Source organism: Otolemur garnettii, unplaced genomic scaffold, assembly GCF_000181295.1.
Source record: "Otolemur garnettii isolate 467f Iridium unplaced genomic scaffold, OtoGar3 scaffold00145, whole genome shotgun sequence".
NCBI lineage: Eukaryota > Metazoa > Chordata > Mammalia > Primates > Galagidae > Otolemur > Otolemur garnettii.
Genome location: NW_003852540.1, coordinates 1,116,415 through 1,130,484, shown reverse-complemented (window position 1 = coordinate 1,130,484; position 14,070 = coordinate 1,116,415). Strand labels below are relative to the sequence as shown.

At 51.3% G+C, this 14,070-nt stretch overlaps 1 protein-coding gene across 2 annotated transcripts in view; it reads left to right on the top strand.

The window, feature by feature from the left end:
* The window catches only part of SLC13A5 (solute carrier family 13 member 5), a 29,095-nt gene that overhangs the window by 2,709 nt on the left and 12,316 nt on the right, over positions 1-14,070 (top strand). For both annotated transcript variants that reach the window (XM_003799034.3, XM_012810931.2), the window contains exons 2-6: positions 5,091-5,219; positions 5,485-5,621; positions 8,100-8,287; positions 9,190-9,358; positions 10,783-10,905. In XM_003799034.3, the coding sequence (XP_003799082.1) occupies positions 5,091-5,219; positions 5,485-5,621; positions 8,100-8,287; positions 9,190-9,358; positions 10,783-10,905 (746 nt within the window). The remainder of the gene's footprint in view (positions 1-5,090; positions 5,220-5,484; positions 5,622-8,099; positions 8,288-9,189; positions 9,359-10,782; positions 10,906-14,070) is intronic.

Sequence of the window (14,070 nt, the reverse complement as noted above, 5' to 3'; positions counted from 1 at the left end):
CGCCGAGCCAGGAATTTTTTTTTTTTAGATATAGTGGGGATTCGAACCCGCCACCTTAGGTGTATGTGGCTGGCGCCTTAGCCGCTTGAGCCACAGGTGCCAAGCCGGCACATACTTTTATTGAGCCCAGTACGTGCTGTGCCCTGTGCGGGGCACTGATGTCTGGAATCCCATTGCCCCCTTTGATCTCAGCTTTCATCACCTCTCTGGCCACTCTCGCAGCTACAGGGAAGTACTCTGAAGTATGCAGCAGAAACAGGCCCCTCTCCTACGGGGACAACCCCTTCTCATTCTTCCTGGTTACCAGCCCCTCCCCAGACTTTTCTAACATCCTCCTTCCTGCTCTGCCCTCTGCACTGACACTGTGGGAGATTTCTAGACTAGGGAAGGCCAAGTGTGTTGACTGGTGTTATTCACAATGAGCAGTTCCTGGGCTTCCTAAGGGAGGCACAGAGGGGAGGGGCAGTTAGCCTTGTAGCTTCTCTTTTCCAATGGCTATGCCTGACCCCTCCAGGAGCATGCAGTGATAATTGGTTAGCTAGGGTGCCACTTACTACTTCTTATTTTGGGGGGTGGGGCACACAGTCTCACTTTATCGCCCTGGCTAGAGTGCCATGGCGTCACAGCTCATAGCAACCTCAAACTCTTGGGCTCAAGCAATCCTCTTGCCTCAGCCGCCTAAGTAGCTGGGATTACAGGTGCCTGCCACAATGCCTGCCTATTTTTAAAGATGGCCTCTCACTCTTGATCAGGGTGGTCCTGAACTCCTGAGCTCAAGCAATCCACCTGCCTTGCCCTCCCAGAGTGCTAGGATGACAGGAGTGAGCCACTGTACTCAGCCCCACCTACTGCTTTGGGGTTTACAGAATAAATAAGTACCAGTACCAAGGACTTCATGTGCCTTACGTTAAGAATAGGTACTCTTCAATCCTTAATTTATACATGAGAACATGAAACCAGAAGGGAGAGGGACCAGGATTGGGAGTGAGAGGAATAATTTATTAATGACATTGTTTGGAATGGTTATTATATGATGATAGTAAGAAGCAAACTGATTCTTAGCTAGAATTATTGTTTTAAAACTCTCTATGATACACCTTTTATTGTCAGCCCTTGGAGGGGATCCTTCCTACTGTCTGCCCATGTGGCACACCCTGGACACCAAAGCTTAGAGAAGTTAGTGACTGCTGAGGGGCCAGAGGACGGCAGACAGTGGACACCAATCAGGTCTACCTGGTGTCTAAGCCTGGGCTTCTAACCATCCCTTTGATTTAGTGACTCTGAACCAGCACAGATCCATTCTTCCCCCCTCCTCAGCAGGGGACCTTTGGCAAAGTCTGGAGTCACTTTTGTTGTCACATCTGGAGACAGTCCTACAGTCATCTCACTGTATGGGACCAGGGACGTCGTTAAACTAGGTACAATGCCCATGGCCCCCAGAACGGAGAATCCGTTAACACAAAATGTCAGCAGGTTAGCTGGAGGAGCCCTGCTTTAGACAGTAGGGAGGTCCCTGGGTTGCTCATGACATGCTGAAAAAAGGCTTATGTTTTGTGACAATTAACACAAGCCAGACAAAGAATTGCTAAGTCTCTGTCTGCGATGTTGCGTGCTGTTTAACACACGCTCTTTCCGGTGGTGATAAACAGTGTGTAAGTACATCCTTCTCCAGCAGCGGGCTCCCAGCTGGACTGGGATGAAGCTATTCATTTGTTTAATGGGCATTTGGTGAGATCTCCTGTGTCAGGGCTGTGCTGCACGCCAAGGACAGGGCGCATCTACAATGCAGCAGGTCCTCAAATAATGTTGTTTCATTCAACATCATTTCATTGTAGCATTGATGAGAAAAGTGGATTTCCAGCCACCGCCTGTGAGGAGTTTGCATGTTTTCCCCACCACTTGGGTTTTCTCTGGGCACTCTGGTTTCCTTTGGGTACTCCGTTTTCCTCTCTTATCCCAGAGATGTCCATTGGCTTGTCTGTGTGGGTGTGTGAGGGTATCCTGTGATGGGATGTGGGGGATGGGGTCCGGGCTGGAATGGGTGCCCACCTTGTGCCCTAAACCATTAGAATGGTCTCCAGCCACTTGAGTCCCTGAACTGAAATAAGTGGGCAAATAATTATCTTTCTTGTTTTCATTAGACTTTCTTTTTTTTTTTTTTTTTTTTGAGACAGAGCCTCAAGCTGTCCCCCTGGGTAGAGTGCTGTGGCATTACAGCTCACAGCAACCTCCAACTCCTGGGCTCAAGTGATTCTCCTGCCTCCGCCTCCCAAGTAGCTGGGACCACAGGCACCTGCCACAATGCCCAGCTATTTTTTGGTTGCAACCATAATTGTTTGGCGGGCCCAGGCTGAATTCGAACCCGCTAGCTCAGGTGTATGTGGCTGGTGCCTTAGCCACTTGAGCCACAGGCGCTAAGCCTAGACTTTCTTAAGTGTATGTAGAGCTCACATTATTTCAATGCTTCATGTTGGAAGTGTTTTGGGCATATTTAGAAGTTTGGTGATTATTATTTTTTTTTTAAAGAGACAGAGTCTCACTTTGTCACCCTCAGTAGAGTGCGGTAGCATCACAGCTCACAGCAACCTCCAGCTCTCCGACTTAGGCAATTTTCTTGCCTCAGCCTCCTGAGTAGCTGGGACCACAGGTGCTCACCACAACGCCTGGCTATTTTTTGTTGCAGTTTGACAGGGGCCGGGTTTGAACCCCCGACCCTTGGTATATGGGGCTGGCGCCCTACTCACTGAGCCAAAGGTGCTGCCCAGGGTGATGTTTTTGTCACCAGAAATATGGCATAGGAACTTAACTGTTATTGATAGCGATCAATCCGTGGTCAGATTAGTTTTGTGACACAACATTTCACTTAAAAGTCAGTTTGCAAGAACCCAGCACTGAGTGAGGACTCACTGTACTGCATGTGCCCTCAAGTTGCACAGTTTGGTGATGGTGGTGGCGGTGCTCTGGAGACAGTTAAGGAAACAGTGCCAATCTGGTGTGCTAATTGCTGGGGTGCTCAAAGGGAAGGCACAAAGCAGACCATGGAGGGGGCTGGGGATGGTGTCCAAGAGGGAACTCCGAGTCCTTCTTCCAGGCCCAGGGAGCAGGTAAGAGAAGGAGGCTGTGAGAGGGACATCTGTTTATGCTACCCCAAGTGCTTTGGGGTGGCTGGGACTCGGGTGTGAAGGGGCCAGGAGGTGCAGCTGCAGGGGTCCGCAGGAGTCTATAGGGCCTAGTCCCTTACGGAGAATCTTGTGAGTCCTGTTGTGGCATTTGGGTTTTGTCCTGAAGGCAATGGAAGGCTTTTAAACAAGGAGCTGATGTGATTGGATTTACCAAAGAGAGAAGATAGTGTGAGTTGTTGCCAACAGCAAGATCAAATGAGAAGGGAGTTGCTGTGATCCAGGCAGGAGAAGACGTGGCCTGAGCAGAGGCATTGGCTATGGGGGATAAAGGACGGGAGGGGGGAAGATGCCTGAAAATAAGAGGATAGAAGCCATAGGTCTTCTCCGTGACCAATTTAATTGGAGGGGACTAGAAGGAGGGACGGGGCAGAGTCTGGGTAACTGATAAGAATTATAACAAGAATGCACAAAACTACCTAGGGATGTGGGTGCCTTTATCCACATTTTAAGAGGTAATGGGACTGAGGGCCAAAGAGATTGAATCACTTACTGAAAGTCCTATGGCGAGTAAGGGGCCAGGACAGCAAGTGGAGGACCCAGACCTGTCTCACCCCAAAGACAAGATCCTGAAGACTTCGGTGGGTAAAGGCTAGGAAAGGACAATTCTTACAAACATAAGTGCAAATAGTATAGCTTGAGACCTTTGTAAGTAGAGAAATGCCGGTGAAAACACCCAGCACCATCTTCTCACTTGTAGTTTAAAAAACAAACAAACAAACCTTGAAAACACTCAGTGCAGGGCAGATTTTCTGGATGAGCTGGTACTATGTATACATGTCCATTCCTGGAAGCAGAAAAGGCTGGAGCAGCCCTTTGAGAAAGGAATTAGGAGGAAGTATCAAGTTTTCAAAGAAGTGCTTTGGGCAGCCAGCCTGTCCTAAGGTCTGCTTTAAAAATAGGCGAGTCAAATAAAGTAGGGCCATCAGGGCATCCTTTTGAGGGTAGAAAATAAACCACATTTACTCAGCTGCAGGAAGGCAAAGGAGAAGTGAAATGATCCATCAAACATATGAAATATTTGTAAATTTATGTGTTTTTTTTTCTTTTTTTGAGACAGAGTCTTAGTTTGTCACCCTTGGTAGAGTGCTGTGACATCACAGCTCACAGCAAACTCAAACTCTTGGATTTAGGTGATTCTTTTGCCTCAGTCTCCCAAGTAGCTGGGACTGCAGGTGCCCACCACAATGCCCAGCTATTTTTTTTTTTATTGTAGTTGTCATTGTTGTTTAGCAGGCCCGGGCCAGGTTCAAACCTGCCAGCCCCGGTGTATGTGGCTGGCGCCCTAACCACTGAGCTACAGGCGCCGAGCTTATTTGCAGTTTTAAAAGAGAGCAGTATGAAGATTATGTGGAAGAATGACAATCGTGGAATGTTGAGAAAAAGTAGTATTGAAAGCAAACGTGGAGAGAATTGCACTTAATTTGCAAACAGAAGAGTCTACTCTGTAAAGTGATCTTAATTCTTAGAGCCTGTCATGAAAATTGCATTTTCTTCTTTTCCTCCTTCTGTTTCCTCTTTCTCCTTCCTCCCCCTTCCTCGTCCTCCTCCTCCTCATTTTCCTTCTTCTTTTCCCTTTTCCTCCTTGTCCTCCTATTCACGTTCTTTTCTTTTGAGAGGTGGCTAAGCTAAGGTTTGGAAAGATGAAGGAACTTTGCCTGGAACCACACGGTGGGGAGGCGGGGCGGGGCTGGAGTCTTTGATGATAGATCTTTCACCCTCCTCACAGTCCTGACCTTGTCCTGACCCTGGAGAGTCGTGCTGAGCGGGGCAGGAACAGGATGACTCCGAGGAGCTTCCCTCTGATGCTACCACTCTCCTCTGACAGTGATGCCAGCAGCTGTCCAGGGTGCTCCAGGGATGGGGAGAGCGGGACAGCCGCATGCCGAGGTCTCAGGGCCATCTCTTTAGTTTGTCAGGTGTGCCTACGTCGTCATCCTCATGGCCATTTACTGGTGCACAGAAGTCATCCCTCTGGCTGTCACCTCCCTCATGCCTGTCTTGCTTTTCCCACTCTTCCAGATCCTGGACTCCAAGGAGGTGAGCAGGACTTCCTAGTTTTCCCCTTGCCTCATTCTTCAAGCCCCTCTGAGCTCCCTAGGCCTGGGGTAACCAGATAAGCCCCATTTGTGGAATCTCCCTGGCGAGGAATCACAGCCACTGGAGCCTGCATCGTCCCCTGCTTCGGCTCCCAAGCTGTCCCTGAAGTAGCCTGCTGGCCTGTCTCTGGGGACATGGGTGGCCCTGTGCCCAAGCAGTGTGTGACTGGGGGCAGCCCTGACACAGCTTTCATGCCACCCTCCAGGTGTGTGTCCAGTACATGAAGGACACCAACATGCTGTTCCTGGGTGGCCTCATGGTGGCTGTGGCCGTGGAGCATTGGAACCTGCACAAGAGGATCGCCCTGCGGACGCTCCTCTGGGTGGGGGCCAAGCCTGCACAGTAATGACACCTTCTCTTTCTTGCCACGTGGCTCTGCATGGGCCCCAAGGCTGGGAAGGGGAGGGTGACACAGGCCAGGCTGCCCGCTAGTAAGGGCTAGACATGGGCACACTTGGGCTTGACAGGCTGGCCCTCAGGTAGGGCATGTTACATCTTCCCTGGGAAGATCAGATGAGTGAGGGGTGGTGATAGCATGTGAGGAGCAGCAGTAGGTGAGGGATCTCTGAACCCAGAGGGGACGGGTGAGTAAGACTCCTTGTAGGTTTGGAAGGTTTTCTGGGGGAAGGGATCCTTAGGGAGCAAGTTGGATGGAGGCTGGATCAAGCCATTCCTGACAGGAGATTGTGGGGGAAGCAAGCCAGAGGTGGGATAACTATCCAGTTCAGAAGCAAAAAGGTTATTCTCCACTGCTGAGATGTCTCTTCCCCCTGCAAAGAAGGTTCTAGACCTATCTTCCCCCACACGACTCATTATCTCAGTTTCTTCCTTTCTCCAAGACCTCTTCCACCACTAGGCACACCAACCATTCCTGCCAGCCCATGGAATTGATATAATCATAATTACAATCCTAATGCGTACGTTGACTGTCTACACCCCCAGTCATGATCCTGGGAGCTTATTTATCACCTCCTCACTGAAACTCGGAGAGCTGGCTATTATTCATACCCCCCACGTTCTATAGATGAGGAATTTGAGGCAGAGAGAAATGATTTGTTGATGGTCACATGGGGATTGGACCCAGCTTCTCTGATAAGGCCCATGTCCCCTCTAATCAGGAACTCAGGGTGCATCTTTCACTTGAGACAATGTACTCCCTAAATCATGGCATGTCCGCAGCCTATCCCTTGAAAGGCAGCAGCAAATTCACAGTAAATTCTCCTGAGACCTCTGTGTGTCAGAGACCATGCCTGGGGCTCCCTGGGTGCCTCTCGCTTCCCTGAGCAGAGGATGTTGTGGCTCTGTGATCTCTGTTACCCTTCATGGCATTCGTCCCCTCTAGTGACTGGTTTAAAAGGTCAAATCAAAAGCTGTTGTAGTTTTTGGAACCTGGCCTACAGGCCTCAAGCAATCCTCCCACTTCAGCCCCCCAAGGTGCTGGGATTATAGGCACAGCTACCATGCTGGTCATGCCATTGTATTTTCTAGAAATGTGAGGCCTCAGGAAAGTGGACCTTAGAGCCCTTAGAATTCCTATTCCTGGCCCCTTTGAGGGGTCAACTTTTCTCCAACAGCAGGTGGGAAACCATCACAGTGGGCTTCATTCTGGCATGTGCCGAAGGCTTTTGCTTGGCAAGCCAAGGAATAAGCACGTGCTTCTCTGCTCCTTTCTATTGCCTGGCTACTTCTCTGAGCTTGGCTTCTAACTGTCCATGGGCACTGCTGTTCTGGGGTGACCTGGATGTGGGGCCCCTTTGGTGCCTCCTTGTAACCTGGGTTCTGGCCTTTGTTTCTATGAGTCCACAGGTCAATTTTTAGGAACACCAGCCTGAACCCTGGTGCAGTGCAGCCACTGGGTCCCTTCTTCAGGCTCCACATGTTGGCAAATTAGTATCTCCAAGGAGAGGCCTGACGGCTGAGGGGTATACTGCAGACAGCCCCTGTGCCACCTCTGTCCCTGGCCTTGTCCAGCTGGGGTGTGTGGAGCGCTGGACAAAAGTCAGGCCCTGCCCTGTTCTAAGAGATGTTTAAGAGAGAAGCCATGGAAACGGGGGCCTTAACCCAGCATAGTAACCCATGTAGTAGGAGGGTGGAGGAGGGCGTGGCCAGCCCCTCCTGGTGTGCACCGTGAGGGAGGCCCTAGACGAGGGACGTGCCTGAACAGGCACTGAAGGACCAGAAGGAATTTTCCAGGTAGATGGCAGAGAAGGGAGCAGGGCTTAGAGGTAATGGGAATGTATTTCCTGAATACCTTTTGATTTTGTCCACTGCAAAGTGGAGGGGGGCAAAGTATGTGTGTGGAGAGAAGGGGAGGCCTAGGGAGGGGTTGACAGTGAACCAGGAGGAAGCTCACAGGTCCCCAAGCTCCCTCCCTGCCATACTCCTGCAGTCTTACTGGGCATAGACTTTCTGAACTTTTGAGCTGGCTCTTCTAGCCAGAAGTGGGAAGCTAGAGCTAGCTGCACATGGGGATACTCCAGCACACTCCTGGTCATATGTGGGCAAGTGCACCTTGAGTTGGCACCATCTGGATACTGGTGCTTCCCTGATAGATGCGAGCTCCTTAGAACCATGATGTAGTCTAGGGCCTCTTGGTGACCCCAGTAGTCATCAGAGTAGACATCAGCAATGTATGTGGGGAAGAGAAGGGGGGCGGCTGGGAGGGAGAGGAGGCACCCAGACTGTAACCCCATTAGAATGCCCAGACCTGAATTGGCATGTGCCTTTTTGCATCTGTGGGGGTGGGCCTAGCCCTGCTGCCTCCCTGGGGCACAGGGCCGGGGTGGGGATTCTCCGGCTTCCTTCCCTGCCCCTCTGCAGGCTGATGTTGGCCTTCATGGGCGTCACGGCCTTCCTGTCCATGTGGATCAGCAACACGGCCACCACAGCCATGATGGTGCCCATCGTGGAGGCCATGCTGCAGCAGATGGAAGCCACCAGCACAGCCACTGAGGCCAGCCTTGGGGCACTTGAGCTGGTAGACAAAGACAAGGCCAGCGAGTTGCCAGGTGAGCCCCCGGCCCAGGTGCTGCCAGAGCCACAACGGCAGCCCTCCCCTCGGTGACCACCTCTCCTTTCTTTCTGCTTCCCGGACCCATCCTTTAAACATGAATAGGGGAAAAATTATATAATACTGTTTTTAAAAATTTTAGGACAGTGATTATTGTATAAAGTTTAGATCCTTTAGTAGAGCTTAGAGCAAAGTCCCACCCTTGGTTCCCAGTCTCACGAGTCAAGGTATTCATTTGATTCCTCATTTGGGCATCTTCTAAGTGCCTGCTGGGGGCTTGTTACTCCTGCTTATCCTCAGGAAGGTCTTTTCTGACCACCAGCAGGTCAAACCTCTCAACTCTCTGCTCCCATGGGTCCTGGGGTTGGTGACCTATTTCCTGGCTAGGTTCGAGATCAGGGAAGGCAAGATAGAATCTGCCTTGTTTCTACTGTCCCCAGGGCCCAGCACAGGGGACTCAGGGCATGGCCTGATTGCCAGACCAGACTGTTACAGAGCCTAGTGGGGCAGCAGAAATAGGCCCCTCCCACAAACCATCAGATTTGGGGGTGCCATAAGCCAGATTGGGGGAACTCAGAAAAGGGAGAGAACTTGTGAGGAGGTAGACGCCTCCCACGTGGAGGGACCAGTTTGAGCAGCAGCAGGGAAGCAGGAGAGAGGCCTCTCGTCTTCAGTTGTATTGGCAAAGCATCGAGGAGCCTTGGGGAAGCCATGGGAAGTGACCGTGGGAGGCAGAGAGGGCCAGACTTTGGGCTGGAGGCTGAGGAGTGCATGAGAAGGGATCTGGAGGGGCTGGGATGGCCTAATCCTCAGGTTAGCAGCAGGTTAGAAGCTGGGGCTGGGGCTAGGCGGGCAGCCTCCACTACTGCCTCAGCTAATAATAGCACTGTGCCACTACAGGGAACCAAGTGATTTTTGAAGGCCCCGTCCTGGGGCAGCAGAAAGACCATGACAGGAAGAGCATGTGCAAGGCCATGAACCTGTGTGTGTGCTATGCCGCCAGCATCGGGGGCACTGCCACCCTGACTGGGACGGGACCCAATGTGGTACTCTCGGGCCAGATGAATGAGTGAGTTACTGACCACACCTGGGGACAACAAAGTGGGCCCCAGGACTAGAGGGACCTACTCCACCCCTCCCTTTTTCTCGGCTAGTCCCTGGAGCGGGGGGTGGGGGTGGGGGCAGCTAGGCCTGGTCTGGGAGCTTGGGAGGGGGTGGGAAGATGTGCGCCTGTCTAACCTCTGTGTCCTGGCATCCCTGTACCTGCTCAGAAACCCTCAGACGGGACGGGAAGCTGACACCAGGGCAGCTAATGTTGGCTTTCTGGCCTGGTGTGAGTCCCACCTTTCTGCCCTGGGCTCAGAGGAAGAATATGGGTTGAACTCTGAGCTAATGTCTTGGAAGATGACAATATAGTTCCAGATGCCGGGTCCTTGGTTAAAATTTGTAGAAAATAGATGCCTCTAAAATACACTCCCCCACTTTGGCTCACCAACTTAGGTGATGGTCCAGGACATTGGGGTCTGCAGATAGGCCACTTACTGCCTCAGCTTTTCATTCACTACAGCCCCACTTACTGCCTTGGGGTGACATCCCCCTTTCATCACCCAGGTGGACCCTAGGGGTGCTTTGGAACTTTCCAGCCTTGGCCACAAAGGGACAGAGGTCATGAGTTGAGGACCCCATTTCTGTGCTTGGGTGAGGGGTGCGGGATTCTAAGAAGGGAAAGAAGCCTGGGTATGGACTCTAGGGTACGTGTGGTTTGCTGAGGGTGGCAGGAGCCTGGAGAGTTCCAGGCGGGTCTGGTAAGTAAATGCATAACTGAGGTGTGTACAAATTGCAGGGGGAAGGAATGAAAATAAACTGGTGCCCCCCCGCATGCTGACAAGAGTCCTGGCCAGGGGTGGGGAGCGTGGCTAGCACAGGAGCTGGGAGGCAGAAAGGATAGGTCTGGCAGACGCTTGAGGTTCAACAAGCAGATCGTTTGATCCTGGAAGTGCTTTCTATAATGATATCCTTCTAGCTCTCTCACAGCTTTCTTTGGGAAAAGCAGCCTGTCTGTGCTGAGCGGAGAAAATTCTGTGTCTGCTTTGATACCTTTGAGCTAAAGGGGGCAACCCCTAAGACCGGCAGAGGCCCAGTTGGGAGGAGTGACCCTCCTGCAGCCCCTAGTCTGGGAAGCTTTTGAGATTTGTTAAGCTTTGCTAAGGGGACTCTTCCCTTGCAGAAACACACAGGATGAGTGCTCTGAGGGTTCTCCTGACACTGTCAGCCCCACTATGTGCATGTGTGGGTACACAGGTGTATTTTTCTGGAGGGAGGGCCCATAACTTCCATGAGATTCTTAGCAGAAAGGTGGGTTGGCCATCCTTCAGCTTTGTTTTGTACTTCCGCCATGTTCTGAGGCCCCCACTTGACTGGGGGATAACACCTTTCCGGCCCTCCACAGCTCAGCATCTGGGCCGAGGTGTGAACCGATGTCCCTTCTTTCAGATTGTTTCCTGACAGTAAAGACCTTGTGAACTTCGCCTCTTGGTTTGGATTCGCCTTCCCCAACATGCTGATAATGCTGCTGCTCACCTGGCTGTGGCTCCAGTATATTTACCTGAGATGCAAGTAAGTTCCAGCTGCTCACGGAACAGAGAGTCTAATTATGCCATGCGCCAGTAGACAAACCCTCAGACTCAGTAGGCGAGTCTGAAGAGTTCTTTGTCTGGCCCCAACCATTTCTCCAGCCCCACCTCCCTCTAGTCTGCCCTCCTGCTCCAACCTCCCACTATGTCTCTGCCATGCTGCTTCCTCTTCTGGAATACCATTTCCAACCTTCTGGCCATCCTAACTCCTCAGCCTTCCAGGCCATTTCCTATGCTGCCTCCCTGACTTTCTCCTGCCTCATTCCACACCTCTGGGTTGCCCCTGGACACATCACAGCCCCATCCCATAGCACCTGCATTCCTGTTTCAATGATGCCCCTTCCCTGACTGTGAGTGCCTCCAGGGCCTCTCTGACACCTGGTACAGCTTCTAGCCCAGGAAGGAAGAGCCAAGTGGGTAAAAGCAGTTAAAAAGAACCTTGTCCCCATGTGCTAGATCCACACTTCTGGACAAACTTCCACTTGTCCACACGGGTCCATTAGGCCAGGTCACAGTAAACATCCTGAAACATCCAAATCGATCCAAACCCAGACCATTACCAAATGCCTGTGATGTTCCCAGCAGCGTGTGGATCCTGGAAAGTTTATCTTCCTATTCCCGCACACCGACAAGTGCACAGAGAGTCACCTTTAATAGCAGCCAGACTTTGGTCAGAAACCATGACGTGTGGCTGACAAAGAGTTGTTGTTATTTTAAAAGACACATTTATCTGTGGTGTAAATGTAATCATGTCACCCTGGAATAGAATGTACTTAGCTCTGAGCTAAGTAGCTATGCTCTGCCTCCATTTACAGGGAGCTCAAGCCAAGTAAAAACAGGGGAGTATGTGACCAGAGGGGAAAGATTGCTGATCTGAGATGCAAAAGGGCCCATGGAAACCTGTGATTTAATGGAGGAAATGGAGCATTTTCTAAGTTTTTTTATTGAAGGAGTAATTGTTTTGAAAACTGTTTAAAAATTGCTATACACATTCCAGATAGTCATAATAATGATAATAGCATCAGCTACCCCCCACCCCACCCTACCTGTGTATAGGCCCTTGTGAAGGGAAAGCTGCTCCCATGGCTGTTTGTACACACAGCAGCCCTCTTTGCCCTGCTTCTCAAATCTGCACTAGGACTAAAGTCTTGTTTGCTCATATCTATCCAGCAGGCCAATCAAGAGATGGCCCTGCACCTGCTGTAGGTCTCCTTGTGTCTCCTTGTGGGGCAATAGAAATAGCAGGGACTGACTTTTCCTAAGTGCTTCTTAATGTGTCAGTCTCTTTTTAAAGAACTCTAAATAAATGAACTTCATTAATCTCCACAACAACTTGTGAGGTAGGTACTATTATTATGATTCCCAACTTACAGAGAAAGCCATTGAGACATGGAGAGGGTACATGAGTCACTATAGGGATATGTAACTTGGAAGAAGTGGGACTGAGATTTGCTCTCAGGTAGTTTGGCTTCCACTATGCTACATTCCCTCTTGAAAAGGCCCAGGGTTGCTGCTTAGTCAGCCTCCCATTTGGGCATGACCGGGTGTTAGGAGCACCGGTGGGAACCCGAAGGCCACCCTGGACCCTTATAGCCTACTGAGCAAGAGGAGGGAGCTGGCCTGGCTCCAAGGCCACAAGGCAATCCTCAGCCTTCTGTCTGGCTAGGGGCAGATACTAGGCCCCTGGGAACTCACAGCCAAGAATCTGAAACTGCAGTTCATCCACCTGGCATGGCCTCTATCAGCTCTCCTTGACTGGCAGGGAGCCTGGATGATGTTGATGTCTGCTGTGTTGGGGCTTTGGAGCCTGCTCATGGCAGGGGTGCGTGGCTACAGTCCAGTGTCACAACTTCCTGTCAGGAGTGGCTCACAAGAGCCTTGTTTTGGTTCCAGATCTAGAAGGTACAGGACAGCTTTGACATTTAGTTTGAATGATGGGAACAGTGCTCTGGCATAGGCCACATGTTGGCACATACCAGGATCTGATGGTCCCTGCCTACCTCCAAGGCCACCCAAGGCCAGGGAGCACCTGTCTCACCTGCAGGATGCACCTCTACTATCACACCTTGCTCGGTTGAGTCCCTCATCTGGATGATTATGGAGAGCAATGTCAAGGTGTTGGCCTTGGCTCGGCGCCTATAGCTCAATCGGCTAAGGCGCTAGCCACGTACACCTAAGGTGGCGGGTTCGAATCCCCAGCCCAGACCCGCCAAAACAACAATGACGGCTGCAACCAAAAAATAGCCGGGTGTTGTGGCGGGCGCCTGTGGTCCCAGCTACTTGGGAGGTGGAGGCAGGAGACTTGCTTGAGCCCAGAAGTTGGAGGTTGCTGTGAGCTGTAATGCCACGGCACTCTACCCATGGGGGACAGCTTGAGGCTCTGTCTCAAAAAAAAAAAAAAAAATGTGTTGGCCTCTAACCTGATCTATAACTGAGTTTATAGGTAGACTCCTAGGCTCTACCTCCCAAGGGGGGCCACAGACTACTCCCCCCTTGTCTGCCAACAACTATGTAGGATATTATTACTGGCTTATAATCGACTGTCCCAACCATCTAACCCTGTACAATAGGGATGAGGGGTGTTCTGAACCTCTGCCATGGCAGAGGCACTTGGAGACTCAAGGATCCTATCCCTCTCTTTGGCTCTGCAATATATTCAGTCCAAGTTGACCAGGGTGCATCATGGTGAAGGTCATTCTGCGGCAGAAGGACATTGTGGACCCTGCTCCTGTCCCAGGGCTCTCACAAGCCAAGTGGATCTATATGCCTGCATCTCCTGCCAGCCTGGCAGTCGCCAAATTAAACTAACCCAGAGATGAGGGTGAAAAGGCTTAGTGCAAGAGGGTTCTGAAGGCTTGGTGGCACTACTGTCAAGGAGCAGCATCTGACAACTGTATATTTAATGCAGCTCCAGAGTCTGTAGCCCCTGTGTTATACAGGACCTGTCACCAGTACCAGATGCCAGCTGGGGCTCCTTTTCGCCCCCTGCTGGGAAGCTAGGAATACCAGGTTTCCCTTATCCTGGAAACCTGAAGCCCCTGGCTAAGCCCCTGCAACTGTAGGACGACAGGTGGCAGCAGATCGATGCTGGGTAGAGCACAGACTTTACCAAGCCAAGGCTATGAAGGCAAAAAGGCCCCCTCCCACA